Genomic DNA, 21,821 nt, shown 5'->3' with positions numbered 1-21,821 from the left:
TCTGGTGGCCCCTAAAGGATGCCAAGGTAAACCACTGAACAAACTTGATAGAGGTCCCTGCCAGGATACTTCTAACTTTGGTGAAATTCTGACCAGTAGTTTCAGAGGAGGAGATGTTTAAGTAAAACTGATGACACAGGATGATGGAAGCAGGACGATGGATGCCAGAGTATCCACCTACCCTAATTGCTCACCCTGAACAAAGCTCAGATGAGCTAAAAATGGAATAGCTTCAAAGGTTATCTCCTATGAACAGAACCTGCATTCATTGGTTTCTCAATAACAAGGCAATGTTTGTAAACAGATATGAGCAATCTAGCATTAATTGCATTCCACATTTGGGGTCAATTTAATTCATTCAAACAGCTTTTATATAGCTTTCTTGAAGGGAACACAATCATGTTTGTTATATTACCTTGTGGATGAACTGGACCATGGTTATTACACGTTTGTGGTGGTGGAGTGCCATGTTGATGTTGCATGTGAGGTTGGGCTCCCCGTGCCCCCGGGGTTGGCGCGCCGCTGTGATGACTGTGATGGTGTGGCGATGGATACTGTGGGTGGCTGGAGTAGTGTCCGCCATAAGGCGGGTAATACTGTGGGGCATTGTTTGGTCCACCCTGAAATAACAAATGAATCAAGTAAAATGTCAAAAGTAACTTAAGCATTTCATCATTGTTCACCATTGTGACCAATTGCTGCAAAACAACATATATTATAATTATACAATAACAACATCTCAGCACTGATACATTAGTTTCATGAGTGAAACAGCTGTTGTAACTTTAAGATAGCTTTCTAACAAAATTATGTAACATCACTAGTGTTATTTCTAGAGCTCAAAAAGGGCAGGGTGCTGCCAAAAAGGGGCAGGGTGCTGTCCGAAAGGGGCAGGGTGCCCTTTTAGATGTGAAAGTTACCATAGCAGTAGTTGCATTTCTAGATGTCTATAATTAATATGTATTCCATTTATCTTTATTGCACACTTAAAAGAAATGTCACAGAATAAAGTGCTAAATCTTCCCAAAACTAGTTACAAAGTTTACAAAGGCTTTTTACTTACTTTATAGTTTAGGTTTTTCTCTTAAAAAAGTCACCAAGAATGTCAACTTATTCATATGAATGTGAAATAGTGGAGGGCCTTAATATAAGCTTAATCTTGAAACCAAGATCATGTTGTAAACAACATAGTTAAAGGCCTGTTTCAGGTCACATTGTAAACTGATAATTATCAAAAGTCCTAATGTATTAATCAGGTCTTTCATCAATATTTCATTAACAGAAAAGTGCTATTACAGTAAGGTTAAAGTTTACTAAATTGCATATCCAAAATATACTATCCGGATACTGGTACACTTTCGGAATGTTGTCTGAAAGTAGTTTTTACTCAGTTTAAATGACCCACTTGGGTAAACCAGAGATAGTTCCACATATTTTGATGTTTCTCATCATAAAAAATACACCGACTGTCTGCTTTTTTGAAGGAAATATGGAAAAATTGCATACGACATCGGGAGTAATAAGACTCGTGAACGGACATTCTAAACTTTCTTTTACTTTCGATGATCATTAAAATGTGTGCATTTTTGAGTTTAAATTACAGTAGAATTAAACGGCATTGATATATACTTGTTATACTAAACGACGGTCTAATTTAAATTTTGCCCAAAGAAATCTAGGGCACTTTTCACGTGCTCGGTAATCAGCTGGCCATTTACGCACGCTTTTTTGACATTTCACAGGATCCATACTCTTTATCAATTTGTTTTAACACTTCATTGATTCTCATTACCTGTGTGCACTCGCCGTGACGTAATTTGCTGATCAAAAAATCGTCGAGGCATGTCAACAGGGAATTTGGCGGGATTTAGCATAAGATCAAAGGCAACAGGGCACATTTTATGGGCAGCGTGGCGGCAGTAAAAAAGGGCAGGGCGGGGCGCCCCGCTGCGTCACTCTAGAAATAACACTACATCACACACCAAGTCATTAGGTCACAATGTTTGAAAAAAAAATCAAGATATTTTTTAAACTTTTTTATTTAGTGGGACCTTTGTTCTTGTAGGTATTTATATTCATCTATTATTAAAGAATATGGATAGGAATTTCCAGTCATTTATATAATACACATTCATACACCTCCAAGTATGATAATCCCACTATAGCTGAAATGATGACAAATCAAAAGAAAAGCTAGTTTAATAACACTTTAGAGGTCACATTTATGACCATATCTTAATGAAACTTGGTCAGAATGTTAATCTTGGTTATCTGATCTTTAGGTTCATACGTCAGGTGTTCATACGTCAGGTGAGTGATACAGGGCCTTCAGGGCCCTCAAGTTTCAGTCTTTTAGTAAAAATGCTCTGTTCTAATTCATCAAAATATGACAAGATATGTTGTTTTTTAAAAAAAATCTATTTCATAATGTCCTACATAAATGTTAGGCAGAAAATATCAGATTTATATAGGATTTTAAATTACCAGTAGGCAGCAGGATGTACAAGAATAAATTTCTAAATAAAATTTGTAAGCAAATTACCATTATTTTCTCCTATAACAAAATTTTCGTGGCAAATAGTGTCAGAATAATTTATTTTGGGCGTAGGAGAATAGACGCTGGGTAGTCGCAAATAATGACATTCTACTTTTAGTGTTAACATTGCTATATACAGGCAAACTTCCGTCTCTCGAACGCAGATAATTCGAACACTGTCCTTTACTCGAAATTATCGTGAGGTTTCAAAAAATCCCTGTATAATGTAAATTGTTCAAACTATACTGATAACTCGGAACAAATTTTGCCTTTCCCCTTGTGTTCAAGTGAATGAAGTTTGACTGTAGGTTTAGAGCATAAATAGGGAGGAACACACTGACTGACAGATGAAAACAGTTTCAGTTATAACCTTACAGATCTCTTTAGCAGTATTTTTGCAAAAAATTCCTTTTTAGCTCATCTGAACTTTCTTTAGGGTGAGCTATTAGTATAGGTGGATTGTCCGGCGTCCATTGTCTGGCGTCCTGCGTCAACATTTTTATAAAGTTTGAATAATCTCAGGAGTTATCTCCTCACAGTGATCCAGACACGTGAAGATATATAATAAACATGAAGAGTGTCTTATTTTATGTAAAGTTTATTTCACAAGTGAAGTAATGCTGTATTGACTCACAGTTTTATTGTATTAAATGGAAACATAAGGATCTAATTATTAGAGACTTTTTCAGCTACACCACGGAAGCATATTTTTGACCAAATATTACTTCAGTATAATCTACAGAAACATGATTCAGAATCTAGCTGATTTCAGTTTTGGGTAAATAAAATGCACCCCCATTGTCACAGAAAAATGTATAGTATATAGACTGGCTCAGTTGGTTACATTGAGTCATAAAAATGTAAATATTTTAACGAAAATAATAATCATTCTAAGTCTCGGAGCTCTGCAGTCTAGGTGAGACACTAGAGGTGTGGTGATGTCATACTGGTATGAGTATGCATACATTCTGAACATAGCAAGCTTTTCAAAAAGTACCCCATTCAGACACATTTTACTGACACCGGGCTGATCAGTCCTAGTAACATTCTTCTTTATTCTGAGCGCTAAGCGAGGAAGCTACTACTACCATTTTCCACATCTTTGGTATGACGTGGCAAGGGAGCGAACCCATGACCACCTGCACTGGAAGCAGGCACTTTACAACTAAGTTTCCATGGTGAATGGCAGCCATCTTGCATGTGCAATTTTGAAGGAAGTACAGAAGCACATACAGGATGTCATATACAGAATTTGTTAGGCAGAAGTCATGATGACTGATAATAAAACTCTCATTAAATACATCAAGTTTGCAGCTATGCATTCTTCTAGGACAACTGTTGTCTGATGGCTAAATGGAAAGTCACAATCTCAGTGGGACATTAACACTATAAGTACTTTGTTTCATCACTGGCTTCTCCAGCTGTCATCATTTCAGCTATAGTGGGATTATCATACTTGGAGGTGTATGAATGTGTATTATATAAATGACTGGACCTAGTTTTGACCCCACATGACCCAGATTCGAACTTGACCTAAAGATTATCAAGGCTAACATTCTGACCAAGATTCATGAAGATACAGTCATAAATGTCACCTCTAGAGAGTGTACAAGTTTTTCCTTTGCTTCTTTGACCTAGTTTTTGATCCCACATGATCCAGATTCGAACTTGACCTAGAGGTCATCAATACAAACATTCTGACCAAGTTTCATCAATATTGGGCCAAAATTGTGACCTCTAGAGTGTTAACAAGCTTTCCCTTTGATTTGACCTGGTGACCTAGTTTTTGACCCCAGATGACCCAATATCAAATATGTCCACGATTTTATTGAGGATAACATTCTGACCTAGTTTCATTAAGATTGGGCCAAAATTGTGACCTCTAGAGTGTTAACAAGCTTTTCCTTTGATCTGACCTGGTGACCTAGTTTTTAACCCCAGATAACCCAATATCAAACTCATCCAAGATTTTATTGAGGGTAACATTCTGACCAATTTTCATATAGATTGGGCTAAAATTGTGACCTCTAGTGTGTTGTTGACGACGGACGACTGACGACGACGGACACAGGGCGATCACAAAAGCTCACCTTGAGCACTTTGTGCTCAGGTGAGCTAAAAAGAGGAAATAATTGCTACAAATTAAATAATGTCCATATATAAACATTTTCATAATGCAGGTTCATAACATGAACCTGCAATGACTTTCAATCAAAATGCAATCATTCATTCTAAAGGACAGAATATGGTGTCTTTTTACTTTGACCTATTTTGAATGAAAGTTTCTGGAAACAAAATGTTTCATTAATGAAACCATTAAGACAGGTAATAAAATCAATATATAGTTTTCTATTAATAGATCTATTGACCAAGTTTGTTAAAAGGTCAAGGTCAGAATCGTCTAATACCAGTATAACTGTTATATTGTTTCCTAATGCAATGCATGCAACAATTCAGGAGGGACTAGTACTGAAGAAGAAATAGGAAGATGTTGATGTTGTTGATGATGTTATTGTCAATGATGATGATGATGAAAAAACCTTTATGTACAAAATCCCACAAATTGAAATGTCACCTATTTCTTTTTTTTTTAGTTTTAATAGAAATTAAAATAAAATTTTTACAAAAATGTCAGTAAAAATGATTACTTCCCTCCATAACCTTACCTTACTGTAGAAGAACTGGAAATAAAAAATATACCTTGTTTTTCTAAACATTGACTACCTGACAAATACTATCTGGAAGAATGCTTATATCTATCTCTGTTTCATTCAATCATAAACTTCCCACCAAGTTTGAAACATTCAACAGTAATTTATCAAAATGTCAGTGTATTTTAGTGTGTCAGATTTTAGACATAGTATCAACAAAGATTATATCAAGAGCACCTCCTTGCAGGTGCAGACACTCCTCTGATATTTTATTCTCTCTATAGTAGATTTTCTAAGTCCAAAAGGGGCCATAATTCTTGCAAAAAGCAATGTAGAGTTACGGTACTTGCTGTGCAGTCAGCTTTTAAAGGCAAATAGCTGCTCCAAGCTTTAAAGCAAATTAGCTTTGACCGTTTAGGAGAAAGATTGACTTAAACTCAAAACTTAACCAAGAAATCTGATGTTTTCTAAGTCCAAAAGGGGCCATAATTCTTGCAAAAAGCAGGATGAAGTTATGTTTCTTGCTGTAAATTTAAGAGTCAGCTATAAATGGTGAACAAGTGTTGTAAGTTTTAAAGCGAAAACTTTGATAGTTTGGGAGAAAAGCTGACCTAAACATAAAACTTAACCAGGCAAAGGTGATGCATTATTACGCCGATGCCGATCAAGTGATGACAATAACTTACCTTTTTTTTCAAAAAATCAGATAAGCTAAAAACCAGTCTGGTGACATTACACTTAAGTCTTCCATTACTGATCATAAACTGACTACACCACAGTAAACCTAACTTCTGACCAACAGACGCTTAATTCAAAGGGGTCTTCTGTCTGATGCAGTAAGTTGCAATAAAAATAATGTGTGGGGTTTGGCCTTACGAGTCTAAACTTAAAGACAGGCCTTTTCTTAATCTCAAATTTTCACTAATCAAAGCGTTTCCAACAGGCAGTGTTAAATTTTCGTAACCAAAGTTTTTCACACAAAACAGAACATGATGTTTGTGGTAACTCTGTTCAAACAAGAGCTCGTAGAACACGAAATGCTCCCCTTTATGCATTTAGTGATTGAACAATAAGAACCAGAAATTATTTGGTCACTGTGCACTGGACCTCAAATCAATAGTTATGGGTCATCTACCAGTCATACTACTTCTACTGTTCTGGGTCAATGTGACCTTGACCTTTGACTTACTGTCCTCGAAATCAATAGGGGTCATCTGCTGGTCATGATCAACCTCCATCCTAAGTTTTATAATCCTAGGCCTAAGCGTTCTCAAGTTATCATCCAGAAATGGTTTAATTGTTCCTGGTCACTGTGACCTTGACCATTGACCTACTGGCTTCAAAATCAACTGGGGTCATCTGCTGGTCATGATCAACTTCCCTATTAAGATTGGTGATCCTAGGCCCAAGCGTTCTCAAGTTATTGCCTGGAAACAATTTTACCGTTTCAGGTCACTGTGATCTTGAACTTTGACCTACTGTCCTCAAAATCATTAGGGATAATCTGCTGGTCATGATCAACCTCCATATTAAGATTCGTGATCCTAGGCCAAAACATTCTCAAGTTATCGTCCAGAAATGTTTTTACTGTTTCAGGTCACTGTGACCTTGAACTTTGACCTACTGACCTCAAAATCAATAGGGGTCATCTGCTGGTCATGCTCAACCTTCCTAAAAAGTTTTGTGATCCTAGGCCCAAGCGTTTTTAAGTTATCATCCAGAAACGGTTTAACTGTTCTGGGTCACTGTGACCTGGACCTTTGACCTACTGATTTCAAAATCAATATGGGTCATCTGCTGGTCATGATCAACCATCATGATCCTAGACCCAAGCATTCTCAAGTTATCATCCAGAAACGGTTTAATTGTTCCGAGTTACCCTGACCTGTGACCTACTGATCTCGTAATCAATAGGGGCCATCTGCTGGTCATGCTGAACCTCCCTATTAAGATTCGTGATCCTTGGCCCAAGCGTTCTCAAGTTATCGTCCGAAAACAGTTTAACTGTTCCTGGTCACTGTGACCGTGACCTTTGACCTACTGATCTCAAAATCTATAGGGGTCATCTGCTGATCATGAACAACCTCCCTATCAACTTCCATGATCCTAGGCCCATGCGTTCTTGAGTTATCATCCGGAAACCACTTAACTGTTTCAGGTCACTGTGACCTTGACCTTTGACCTACTGATTTCAAAATCAACAGGGGTCATCTGCTGGTCATGACCAACCTCCCTATCCTAGGCCCATTAGCATCCTTGAGTTATCATCCGGAAACCGACTGGTCTACGGACAGACCGATCGATATCTGCAAAACAATATACCCCTCCTTCTTTGAAGTGGGGGCATAATAAGTTGCCCCTTACCATTGTGGATTCAAACTCTGATCAGGGTCATATAAGTATTTCATGCAAGGAATCAGTTAGGTGACACATCGAAGTTGACACAATGGTGTTACTGACCAGGCAAGAAAAATGCCCTGAGTGACACCAGGCCTGTGTTCTCCTCTATTACTATAAAGGTGAAAAGCTGATAGGACTTAAAACTGCATCAGGTCTGACATAAAAACCAACAAAAAAAACCCAACAATTCTGCATCTGCAATTGTAACTACACAAGGTACAACTCTGACTCACTTCTGTAAATACAGTCAACTAATACACAGATTAGAAGACTAATTGGTTTTTTGACTTAGTTAGTGCCAGGTACTTATGGAAATCTGGGTTACTTGCCAGACATCATGTCCATTAACCTAATTCCCATCTTGTCAAAGCTTCCAGGTCAATATATAATTAAGCTGACTTAACACAACTATTTCTTGCCTATATTTTGTACTACTGACTATTGTTCTGTTGGGTTATAAGCCAAACCAACGATATCACTTCCCAGTTTTGGATTGAGGAAGAACAACAAAGTGCCCCTATAACATTCTATCACAGAACAGTAAGTTGCATTTCCATGGATGTATTAATAATGCACAGAAAAACGCAATTAATTTCAGTAATGATTGTGACCAAATATGTTTTATACAAAATACAAGTCAGTATTTATTGGAAATATAATTATCTAATTAGGAAAAGACATTTTATGGCACATGTTACTTAGCCACATATCTACTTAGAAAAAACAATGCAAACCCATACACATTTAACCCTTTGTCATGTATTTGCAGAATATATTCTAAATATTTGTTTTCTCAGAAACTATATTCCAAGTGATTGCAAAGTATTTGCATCAGACTTTTGCAAACAGTCTGCAAAACGTATCACACTGAAGCAAAGGGTTTGCAAATAAACACTTAGATAAATTACAGACTGCAAAGGTTTTGCAAATAAATACTTTATTATATTAGCAGACAGCAAAGCATCTGCAAACAAACACTTAGCTCATTTCCTTAGCAAAGGTATTGCAAATAAACACTTTGTACAGAAATGAAAGAGCAAAACATTTGCAAATAGTTAACATAGATGAATTTGCTTTCCTGGTAGACTCTAGGTACAGGAAGTAATTAACCATTCTGTTTTCTGATTGGTCTATATTCAAATGGCAGGATTTTTGAAAATATTGTGAGGAAATGTTTACACATCAGTTAGTAGAAATATTTTGGTGATGCAAACTTGTGTTAAACAGATTATTTATATAATATTCTAATTATTTTTTCTGGATATACATTGTTGAATAAGGATAATGCAATATCATGTTGTTAAGCAATAAGACTTCCAAGAACCAGAGAATATTGCAGCATGTAGAAAGGTAATGTTAATCAATGATAGTTATATAAAACACTTTTTACTCAAGCAATTGTTGAAACGTACATTATTACATGATTTTAGTTATTGTTACTGAATGACCACTGAAATGATTGACTTTTAATATTTATTTAAACTGCAAAATTTTAATGGTTTTGTGAATTTACATCTGTTTTTCAGATTTGAACCTCAGAAATTCATTTTATGCTGTTTGTTACGTATTTGCGAATACTTTGCATATTATTTGCATGCAAGTTGCAAATACTTTGCTATCACTTTGCGATTACTTTGCTATCAGTTTGCGATTTATTTGCCGAAGTTTCAGCTGCAAATTGTAAATTGTTTGCGAAGTATTTGCATTCTGTGTGCGTTGTGTATATTTGCAAAAGCTTTGCAGAATAGTTGCACGTTTTGTTCCATTTCTACTCGTCTGTGGAATATATTCAGCAATCATGTGCTGCAACTGTTCTGCAAAGGTTATGGCAAATATTTGGCAAAAATAAAAAGTATATTCTGCAAAGGCCCTGCTTTTGCATGGGAAGTGAAAGAATTAAGACATTGTGCATTATATACATTTCCTGGAAATCAGAGCTTAAGAAAGACTTGAAACAACTCTCAGTACTTATTGCACTTTTTGAGTACTGTATAACTTTACATAGTAACAATTAATACTCATCTAATCAGTTTGCTCTACTTCTAGGCAGCTAGAGTCACAGATCAACAAAAAAAAATTACATGATAATATCAGTTATAACATCATAATATTAAAAATTTACCGTCATTGGGCTTCCCATCATGCCTGGTGGTTGCGGAGACAATATCACATGTGTTAAAATTCCATTCTCGTCTACAATTTGTTGTACCATGTGACCAGGAGGTACCTGCATCGGCATGGGTAGCGGAGGACCATTATTGGAAACCATTCTTACAGTTGCAGGACCTAAAATGAACAACAGAATAAACTGTACAAGCAATTCTAGAGCTACAATGTAGATAAACAAGCAGCACTGTACTATTCAAGAAGACTTGTCATAAACAAGAGGGCCATAATGGCCCTATATCGCTCACCTGTTATCATTGCACTTGAGGACAAGAAGGTCCTCAGAAAAAATATCTAAGTCCAAAGGACAGGAACAACAAAGGAAAGAAATTTAACCAAAAAGTAAAAAAACATTCTTACAAGGTACAGATATGTCAAAATACACGTAAAAATTGGAGGTACCATCCATGCTGTACCACAGAAAAGTGGTCTCGGTTTTTCCCTACGGCCAATAATAAAAAAGTTACTAAAAATAAGCTATTTATATTAACGTAAAAGGGAAGTAATTAAAAAGAAAATTATTGTAAGTGAACAAAAGAAGGATCTGCCAAATAAATCTGTTGACATAAATGAAATTTCAGATCAGTATCTTCGTTACGTAATTACGGAGATATACCCATTTTAATTCGAAACAAGAGATCACAGAGTGATCTTGGCGCCCACCAATGTGCCATTTTTGAGTGTTCCAAATTTCAAGACTTACTGACTAGCTCAAGGTCAAATTTCATTTTCGTACACAACACAAATCTATGCATGTGGTCCAAATTTGAAGCCTGTACCTTCAAAAATGTGAAAGTAGGTCACTAGGTCAATGCCAAGGTCAAAGTTTGTTTCGGTACACAAAACTATGCATGTGGTCCTAAATTTGAAGCCTGTAGCTACAGAAATGTGAAAGTAGGTCACTAGGTCAATCTTAAGGTCAAAGTTCATTTTGGTACCCAAAACTATGCAAGTGGTCCAAATTTGAAGGCTGTAGCTTGAGAAATGTAAAACTAGGTCACTAGGTCAAAATCCAGGTCAAATTTTACTTCGGAATACAAAACTATGCATGTGGTCCAAATTTGAAGCCTGTACCTTCAAAAATGTGAAAGTAGGTCACTAGGTCAATGTAAAGGTCAAAGTTTGTTTCGGTACACAAAACTATGCATGTGGTCCAAATTTGAAGGCTGTAGCTTGAGAAATGTAAAAGTAGGTCACTAGGTCAAAATCAAGGTCAAATATTATTTCGGAATACAAAACTATGCATGTGGTCCAAATTTGAAGCCTGTACCTTAAAAATGTGAAAGTAGATCACTAGGTCAATGTAAAGGTCAAAGGTCATTTCAGTACACAAAACTATGCAAGTGGTCCAAATCTGAAGGCTGTAGCTTGAGAAATGTAAAAGTAGGTCACTAGGTCAAAATTAAGGTCAAATTTTATTTCAGAATACAAAACTATGCATGTGGTCCAAATTTGAAGCCTGTACCTTCAAAAATGTGAAAGTAGGTCACTAGGTCAATGTCAAGGTCAAAGTTTTTTTTGGTACACAAAACTATGCATGTAGTCCAAATTTGAAGGCTGTAGCTTGAGAAATGTGAAAGTAGGTCACTAGGTCAAAATCAATGTCAAATTTCATTTTGAAACACGAAACTATACATATGGTCCAAATTTGATGCCTGTACCTTCAAAAATGTGAAAGTAGGTCACTAGGTCAAAATAAAGGTCAAAGTTTTTTCCAGTGCACAAAATTATGCATGTGGTCCAAATTTGAAAGCTGTAGCTACAGAAATGTGAAAGTAGGTCACTAGGTCAAAATCAAGGTCAACTCATGTCAAGGTTCATCTTGCCACTCAAAAGTATACATGTGGTCCAAGTTTGAATGTTGTAGTTACTGACAAGAACGTTTTAAAAGCTTTTCCCTATATAAGTCTATATGAACCAATTGACCCCCGGGGCGGGGCCATATTTAACCCTAGGAGGATAATTTGAACAAACTTGGTAGAGAACCACTAGATGATGCTACATTACAAGTATCAAAGCCCTAGGCTTTGTGGTTTGGACAAGAAGATTTTCAAAGTTTTTCCCTATATAAGTCTATGTAAACCATATGACCCCCAGGGCGGGGCCATATTTGACCCTAGGGGTATAATTTGATCAATCTTAGTTGAAGACCACTAGATGATGTCACATACAAAATATCAAAGCCCTAGGCCCTGTGGTTTTGGACAAGAGGTTATTCAAAGTTTTTCCCTATATAAGTCTATATAAACCATGTGACCCCCAGGGCGGGGCCATATTTGACCCCAGAGAAATAATTTGAATCACCTTGGTAGAGGACCACTAGATGATGCTTCATACCAAATATCAAAGCCCTAGGCTCTGTGGTTTTGGACAAGAAGGTTTTCAAAGTTTTTCCCTATATAAATCTATATAAATTATAGAAATAAACAAAGGGCCATAACTCACTCATAAATTGTTGAACCAGTCTGATTTTCAGGGGGACACAACTAGGGTACCAATACATCATTCTGACAAAGTTTGGTCAAAATCCCCCAAGTAGTTTCTGAGGAGATGCGATAACGAGAAATTGTTAACGGACGGACGGACGGACGGACGGACGGACGGACGGAATGACGGACGGACGGACCACGGACGCAGAGTGATTTTAATAGCCCACCATCTGATGATGGTGGGCTAATAAAGGGAGGTAATTTGACATAAAATCAGTCCATAGTTATCTACCCTGATTGACTCAGTCCAACTAATGATAAATGAAATTTCAAATAAGTCCTATCAGTACTTACTGATATAAATCCATTTTGACTACAATCAGGGGAGGTAATCAGATATAAAATAACTCTGGAACCTAAGATTGGATCTGATTTGTCACGGAATCCAAGATTTATTGTTGTTGAAGATATTTTGGAAGTTTGTATCAAATAAAACCATAAATGAAGTCTCTATATGGCTGCAAAAGCCAAAATAGCTAATTTTGGACCTTCAAGGGGCCATAACTCTGGAACCCATGATGGAATCTGGCCAGTTCAAGAAAGGAACCAAGATCTTGTGGTGATACAAGTTGTGCGCAAGTTTGGTTAAAATCAAATCATAAACGAAGTTGCTATTGTGCAGACAAGGTCAAAATAGCTAATTTTGGCCCTTTCAGGGGCCATAACTCTGGAACCCCTTAAGGGATCTGGCTGGTTCAACAATGGAACTGAGATCTTATGGCAACACAAGTTTTGTGCAAGTTTGATTATATTCAAATCATAAATGAAGCTGCTATTGTGCAGACAATGTCAAAATAGCTAATTCTGGCCCTTTCAGGGGCCATAACTCTGGAACCCATAATGAAATCTAGCCAGTTCAAGAAAGGAACCAAGATCTTATAGTGATACAAGTTGTGTGCCAGTTTGGTAAAAATCAAATCATAAATAAAGTTGCTATTGTGCAGACAAGGTCAAAATAGCTGATTTTGGCCCTTTCAGGGGCCACAACTCTGGAACTCATAATGGGATCTGGCCAGTTCAAGAAAGGAACCGAGATCTTATGGTGATACAAGTTGTGTGCAAGTTTGGTTAAAATAAAATCATAAATGAAACCACTATCGTGCAGACAAGAAATTGTTGACGGACGCACGGACTGACGGACACACGACGGATGAAGGGTGATCACAAAAGCTCACCTTGTCACTATGTGACAGGTGAGCTAAAAATCAAAATAACTGCAACATTTTCATTAAGGTAATGGACCAGAAATGATAACCGACAATTTCCGTGTGATTGTGTATTCTCTGTATGAATGAATTTCGGCATCCTTTGGATGTAACAGGTTATCAATTTTCATACTGTAGAATGCTGAAATCACCTACAGATACATAAATGAATGGAAATCCTCCAAAGGGGGCATAAAAATAAAACGGTGGAGTAAAATAAATGATATATGGTCACATGCACCTAAGTACTGTTACGTAATGATCACTGAAATCATAAACATAATGGCAGCAACTCTTTTACTTACAATATTTCAACAATGGAAACATTACCCAGACGAAATGATGACCACGGTTTTTGATGGTTGTTTTAATGTGGTCAACCATCAAAATACCATGGTGAAAACATGGTCAGGAGCATGGTTGGCCATGGTCGATTATGGTCAGATCAGATTGGCCATGGTCAACCATGGTCAGAAAAGACAATCAACAGTTAGACCATGGTCTACCGTGGTCAACTTTTTTCAACCATGGTCATGTTAGTAATTTCACACTTATCAAGTTTTACAATGCACCAAAGACACCTGACTGCTAGTTATAGAATAGTCTTCCTGCATTTATAGACTGATTCAAAGGTAAACTTTCATAGTCTGACTATAATTTGTTGTCATCTTAGCAATTTTTTGACAAATAAATGACTGACTGCAAAAATAGATATAGACTGCAATTGTCATGTATTTTCACGACCCTTCCAAATTCATATTTATACAATTAATTACTTATCTGTCTTGGTGAAATATTTTGATATATTTTAAACAAACCTTCAACATGAATGTTTACAATCTGTAAAGGGCAAAACATATATTGTTTCAAATATACTGATTTTGAAATATATCAAAATAGTGTATTTTGATTTCTGCAGTGGTTACTAAGTTTTTTTTTTTTTTTTTTTTTTTTTTTTTTTTTTTCGGGGGCCTCCGTGGCCGAGTGGTTAAGGTCGCTGACTTCAAATCACTTGCCCCTCATCGATGTGGGTTCGAGCCTCACTCGGGGCGTTGAATTCTTCATGTGAGGAAGCCATCCAGCTGGCTTACGGAAGGTCGGTGGTTCTACCCAGGTACCCGCTCATGATGAAATAATAAACGGAGGGGCACCTGGGGTCTTCCTCCACCATCAAAGCTGGAAAGTTGCCATATGACCTATCATGTGTCGGTGCGACGTTAAATCCAACAAAAAAAAAACAAAAAAAAAAAAAGTTTTTTTTTCACATAATATACCCAAATTTTCAGTATATTTACATAAGTAACAACATGGAGGAAACGGTCTCTCAGAATTTGGAAATTTTCTCCAATATTTTATGGAACATTTAGTTTCTTTTATCAAAATTTAGCAACCGACAATGTTCCATTATAAACAATATGAGTGATCATGTTCCCTCCGTATTGCATGCTTCTTTAAAATGTAAAAAAATCACGAGTCGATACATCAACAAATAAAAAATGAATTAAATTTTAGTAGACATACATACACTTGATTTTATTTCTGTCCATTTTAAAGCTCATGTGAGGACTGATTCTCACCATGAGAATTTGAGCTTTTGTGTTTGCTAGTTGTCCGTCAGGTATCCCTTAAGACTGATCCCTGTGTATATGGACTACCATGGTAGTTCATGGTCATGACCAGGGTTGACTATGTTTTGACCATGGTCAACCACATTTTGTTAAATGGCAGTGGTAGTTCATGGTCATATGACCTTCATTTCACCTGGGGACCATGGTCAAAAACACTGGTCAACCATGGTGAAAAATCATGGTGGACCGTGGTTTTTGACCATGGTCTGATACCACATTTTATGACTGTGGTGCCAATTACCACAGCCATGGTCAACCATGGTAATAAACCATCAATTTCGACTGGGAACTCTTGACAGGACTGCAAACTTGTCCTCTGCACTACTAAATCGTGGGCTGAGCGCGAAACTATTGTAACTGTATATAAATAAAGAACAAGATACAATAGTTTCGCGCTCAGCCCTTGAAATGTATTCAGACACTTCACAGATCTTACACTGAATTGGCATTAAATTTTACCTTGTAATAAAATCATTTTTCCAGCACATATCCTCTGTAAAAAAGGTTCATGAACTTCATGAATTTATTCATGAATAAATATTCATGAGAGTCCAAATTTATATTTCATGAATTTCTATATTCATGAACTTGTTCATGAATTTAAAATAATACATGAACAAGTTCATGAATATTGAAATTATGAAACATAAATTTTGATTATCATGAACTCAATATTCATGAACTCAATATTAATGAACTTGTTCATGAATTAAAAATCATACATGAATTTAATTCATGAACTAGTTCATGAATATTAAAATTCATGAAACATAAATTTTGATTTTCATGAATATTTATTCATGAACTATTAAGTTCATGTACTTATTCATGAACAAATTCATGAACTAGTCAAGAAAACCTGGTAGGAGTGTAACACTATGAAACCTGAGAGATCTGCATGTAATGGAATTCTTTTAACAATTTCGGTAGAGCTTGATACAAGAAAAAAAACCTGTAGGTCAAAGTTTTTTTGTTCAGTTAGCCTGGCCAGAGACTGTCTTTTTTAGTCTCTGCTGAGTCACTGTGACAATGACATTTTCCACCCCCAACAATAAAACAGTAAACTAGAGTGTGATTGGGAGCATAATAAGAAGTAAACAATTGCTGTATAAAATACAAAACATTAAGTTAAACAATGTATAATTTACTTTAATCTCAAGACTGAAATTCAGATACTAGCTTTTGCTTCAAGGTCATGAAAACTTGTGACATTTTAAAAGGATTTTATTTTTTTTAAATGAATTATTTATGACAACACCATAATTACTTATTTGATTTTCAGTATATTCATGTTCCTTTTAAACCATTCCTAACTGTAGTATGATAATTATTTCCTTCTTATTTGCTGCACAAACTTCTCAAAAATTGCTGAATCACATGTGCAAAAAAATTCCCAGCATGCAACAAAATAATGGAAACTGATCATGTGACATTATGAATTTAATGTTCAAGAACATTCATGAAAAGTTCACGAACTTATCCATTTATTGTAAAAGGAAATAAACCTAAGTTTTATGTTTAATGAATGAACAGTTCAGAAACTCACAATTGGGTTCAAGAACTGGTTACACTGAAATAGAAAAAGGTTATGAATTTTAGTACTTTCAATGAACCTGTGTTCATGAACAATTTTGGTTCTTAGTCTTAGTCTAGACCAACAGTAACTGTTCAGGAACTGGTAAAGTTCTATAAGTTCTTGAACTTTTGCAGCTTTTGAACCAATGTTCAAGAACTATCATTGTTCTAGAATCACAGTCTTCAAGAACTGTTATGCTGGTTCAAGAACAGTTCTCTAAGTTCTTCAGAACTTCTTGAATGTTCAAGAACTTAATACTAGTTCTAGAACATTTTTACAGGGTCATAACCCTGTAGTTCCTCAATCAAAATTTCAATCATTATCTGAATTTCATTTTCAAGTTCATGTATTTCTTAAATCATTTAATGGATTTTCTAAAATGTTCATGAACTACATTTACAAGTTCATGACATGAAAGTAATATTCTTGAACTTGAGACTTCATGAATATAAGTTAGTGAACTTTTCCTTGTAGTTCATAAACTCTTTTGATAATTCATGAAATAATTCAATTCTTACAAATTCATGAAGTTCATGAACCTTTTTCACAGGGGATACAGACTAACTTCAAACCATCTTCAATTTTCAGATGTCTGACTCATTTATTCATTTGCAAAAAAAAAAATGTCTGCTATTTCACGAAACAAAATACCCTTTAAATTACAGTTATAAGAAATGACAAATATTTTTTAAAAAAGTATAAATACAATAACCCAATCATAAAATAGAGCTATTATTCATATCCATCTGACCTACTTAAGAGATAACAAAACCCTTCAAAAACCGCAATTAACTGTGCATAAATCTGCCATAAACCTGAAAAGGCGAAAGTAAATTAGCCACTTACACTTGTAGTCCTATATATTTGTTTATTAATATTCTGAATTACCACTCAAATTTTTTATTGCAAACTACAAATTAATTATTGTTAGTGGATTTAATATACAACAAGTGCCTAGGGGGTTTTAAGAGGGGTTTTAAACTTGACTATATCACACATTCATGCAAAAGTCATGCATTTTAACACATTTAGTAGCAGATCATTGTAACAATACTCTTACCCTAACCCGTGACGTTTTTTGCTATCTTTTACAGCCGAATACAGGCTATTTCCCCCAGCCAAAATCAGCTATATTTTCCCCTAAAATTGTTATATTTTCCCTTTATTAGCCATCATATTTTCCCCTTGGAATTTAAAGAAAATGTTACGTAATATGCTACGAAAGTCGAAAGTCAGCCTATATATTTTCAAACCCAACTACCCCCCATCTTTTATAAAGCTTCCGTACATCTCTGCTGAACTTTACACTATTTTATTTCTGAGAAACCATCAAAAATGAAAAAGAACCATCTATACAGAACTGGGTAAAAACATGAGTTTATACGCATGTATTTTCTAATAATTATCCTGTGTCTCAAAAGTCTAAAACGACTGAAATTTCAAATCTGTTTGATCTGAGTTGAAAGTAAGTAACGCTGTTCTGCATATACAAGACCTACCAAATACAGTAATTACAACCACAAACTGTTAAGAATATGCAGTAAATTGTGGTTTACCACACAAACACTCCCATAAATTATGTACATCCTCTATAAAAGTCCAACAAAAATGCAAAAATCAACTTTGCACTGGATCATCCACTAGATATGTAATACACACAGTACAAACCAGAGACATCCCACATAATTTTTATCACATAATTTCTCTTACTGTTCATTAATCAGTATGAGAGAATGGATTTGAACTATCCATGCCATAAACAGTATACAACAAATTCGAAAGTAAGAACATTGTTAAAATCAATATATTCCCAGGGAAAACAAGAGCTGTTGGGAGGACATCAGCACAGAACTATTCAACAGCCTTGTCAAAAGACTAAAACGGGGCATGATTTCACAAAAAATGCAAAGTATGGAACCTGTGCGCTGCACATCAATCCATCACAGTGGACAAGTGTGTGAAGTTTCAATCCATTCCCAGAAGTGTCCTGCTCTCTGCAAAGGACTTCAGACACATTCATCATGAAAAAAACATTCACCTTTAACCCTTACCCTGCTAAATTTCTAAGATGGACTGGTCAATCATTCAATTTGGGCAGCATCACTTATTATTTAAAGGGGTGTTCACTGAAAATTTACTGACAGAAAAGCGAACAGTGCAGACCATGCACTAGTCGCAGTCGCAAAATCACTTGCTGCCAGGGTTAATTTACAGTCTTAATTTTGTAGTCATTTCAGTGCATCAAGTGTGCATGTAAAAACCTTCTGACAATCACATTAAACTGTTACCAGGTCAGGAACATGAATTTCGTTTATTTGCTGACACGAAATGTGTTTTTAGTCTGTTATAGCAAACTATGTCAAGTGCGTGTTCACATTCAGTCACTGAATTTGACAGCTGGAGTTTATGCTAACACGTTTTTGACAGAAATATATCCCCAGGAGCCTTACAGATGCTATTTGTAAAAACTCCTACAATGTTGACAAACGTGACAATTTAACATTCTGGGTCATATACAATATTATCCTGTATCAGAGGACCAACAAGAAATCTGAAATTTTGTTATATTTTATATAATTGTCAAACTGACACTGTTTAAGACTCTCCAGCTTTATAATACAGAAAGAACCAGGGTGCCCCTCCCATAAATTTCATTCATCTAGCAGACCTCCTCAAATGATAACCTGCTGTAGGGCATGAACCCACACAGTTATATAGTGATTCAAAGCCATTGAACTCTGCCCCAAAGGCTCTACTACAAAGCAATACAAAACCTATCTGCAATAAAATATATTTTTTAATCTCCCAAAGAATGAGCTGTGTCAGCAGGATAAAATGACATATTACATAAAAACATGAACAGAAATGTTGATAACTTTCTAAACTGGCAATTTTCTTGTGTAAATAAAACTGTAAACAATATGACTCCAAACAAGGCCAAGTGTAAGATATACTCTGGCTTGTTTACATTTTCTATCCATTATCTTCAATTCAATCTTCCTGGGCTCATGGGAATTTATTTCATTCATTTCTTCTACTCCTATAATTTGTCATGCAAACTTGTTACTTCTGCTAAAGTTAGAGCAGAAAAACTTGACTTACTATTTTAGTAGCTAACTACTTGTCAATAAATATTGAAAAAAAATCCCAAAAAATATTTAGGAGTGATAACAACTTCAGCTAGCAGTTACGTAATTTGAATGAAACCCTATTAGTCAATCTGGAAATGTCGTCAGCCAAGTAACTTGACTAGTAATTTTGATATGTCAATTTGGCTGGTTAACAAGTAGAAACAACTGACCATGACCTTTTCAGCACATTTTCTAAAATCGTAGACCTGAAATAGGGTTTGTTATAGTTCATAACCAACAGAAGTATTACTATATATGTTAACTTATAATTCATACTGTTAGTTATGAAAAAAAAATCCTTACAGTACAGATTTCAATTATGCACATACCTAACATCTGTCATATTTCAGGACCAGAAATTAACAAAAATTATTCCAAACCCATCATCAAAGTAAACAGCTTCTTACTGCAAACAACAGGAAAAACTTGTCTCTTTTCCAAACCTTGCCTGTACTTTTTTGTCAGAGGTAGGGGAGAGTACTGCACTTCGAAAGACAATAAAAGAGCCATAAATACGATAGACACAGCATGGTTTTCTCTAGGTTTGAAAAAAAAAAAAGAAATGATGTAGCAGCTGGAATTTAGTCAAGAATTTTCGGAAACTTTCTTGAAAAGAACAATCAAGTAAATTGTTCAGTCAGGAAAATAACAATCAATTATTGATGCATACTTGAAAGTTTTGGCCAAGGCTGCCTTTTAAGATTGATCTTTTGTGTTAGAGGCCATAACTCTTTTGCATTCTTTACTACAACAGCTGTGAGAGAAGTATTTGCAACAATTGACAGCCATTTCACATACTCTGTTATATACTGAATTATGATATGACACTACAAAATGCAGATGGCTGCCAAAATATTTGTACTTAACTGTAATATATACCACTGGGGTAATTGGGGCAATGGGATCTCCAGAAAAAAAGTCTGGAATGTCATCAGGCAGCAGAGCCCTCTTCATCACCAAAGAAAACACGATGATGATGATGATGATGATGATGATGATGACTCTGGTATGCTGAAATTTTGTAAATGCCAGGTAATTTTAGTTACACTGCAATTTAGGCCTGCAGAAGTGTTTGTCCTACTGACCAAATTTCAAAATAAACAATATCCCAGTAATATACACTGTCTGTAATAATACCGTGTTCACACTAGCAGAACGGTTTTATTTTTATTAGGCACTAATTGGCTATAATTGGTATTTGACATTCAAAACCCATCAAAATATAATCTAGTTTGCGTCCACACTTGGCAAAGAAATGTGGTTTAAATATATACATGTATTGTTGGAAGTTAACAAATATCTCGCAATAAGCAAAAAGGTTACAAAGAATTGAGGCTAACAGAAACAAGAAGGGGTCATCAATATTTAAACATCTGTGTTCATCTAAGAATTTCAGTTCATTCCATCGATTGTCCATTTTGAGCGTCAGCATGACTCCATATCGCAATTTAATGTTTTTGTTTCAACAACAGTCCAATTACTTTTGCCAGCCACAGCATCAGTTGTTTGATACAAAAGAGAAACACATGGTATTCTTCCTCCAAGAGGTAAGATCTGTGGATTTGGGATTGTAAAACCAGTTATAACCCACATTTGCGTTCACATTTGTAAAATAATGTAGCATTACTTTTTAATGTAGTATTAAAACCACCTCCCGAGGTAGTTTTAATGCTACATTACAGAAACCACTTGACCTTTAAAAAATTCATGTTTTACACCACATATAGTGTGGACGCAAACGAGTTTAAAAAATAAACCCAAGTTAATGTAGGATTAAAAACGTAGTCTGAACACGGTATAAATCTACTTTAGATGATACCCTGACACAATTTATCAATTTAGCTATAGGCAACCTTGATATCATTTTCTAAGATATGAACTTCGATACCCTTATATTATGTTCCAAACAAAGTGTAAAGAAACAGATACATAAAATTTAATCAAAAATAAGAACTATTCAAATCTATACATTCTTACAAAGAAATACAGTCAAACACCTCCAAAAGAAGACCAACGTCTATAAACCTGCCTTTGGGAGT

General features: G+C 35.5%; 1 protein-coding gene across 8 annotated transcripts in view; it reads right to left on the bottom strand.

Moving 5' to 3' along the window:
• Positions 1-21,821, bottom strand: part of LOC123553895 (fibronectin type-III domain-containing protein 3A-like) — a 197,439-nt gene that overhangs the window by 69,465 nt on the left and 106,153 nt on the right. For all 8 annotated transcript variants that reach the window (XM_045343621.2, XM_053548683.1, XM_053548682.1 and 5 more), the window contains 2 exons: positions 9,710-9,873; positions 416-620 (listed from right to left, as the gene is read on the bottom strand). In XM_045343621.2, the coding sequence (XP_045199556.2) occupies positions 416-620; positions 9,710-9,873 (369 nt within the window). The remainder of the gene's footprint in view (positions 1-415; positions 621-9,709; positions 9,874-21,821) is intronic.

Source organism: Mercenaria mercenaria, chromosome 7 (assembly GCF_021730395.1).
Source record: "Mercenaria mercenaria strain notata chromosome 7, MADL_Memer_1, whole genome shotgun sequence".
NCBI lineage: Eukaryota > Metazoa > Mollusca > Bivalvia > Venerida > Veneridae > Mercenaria > Mercenaria mercenaria.
This window is presented reverse-complemented; position numbering and strand designations above follow the sequence as displayed.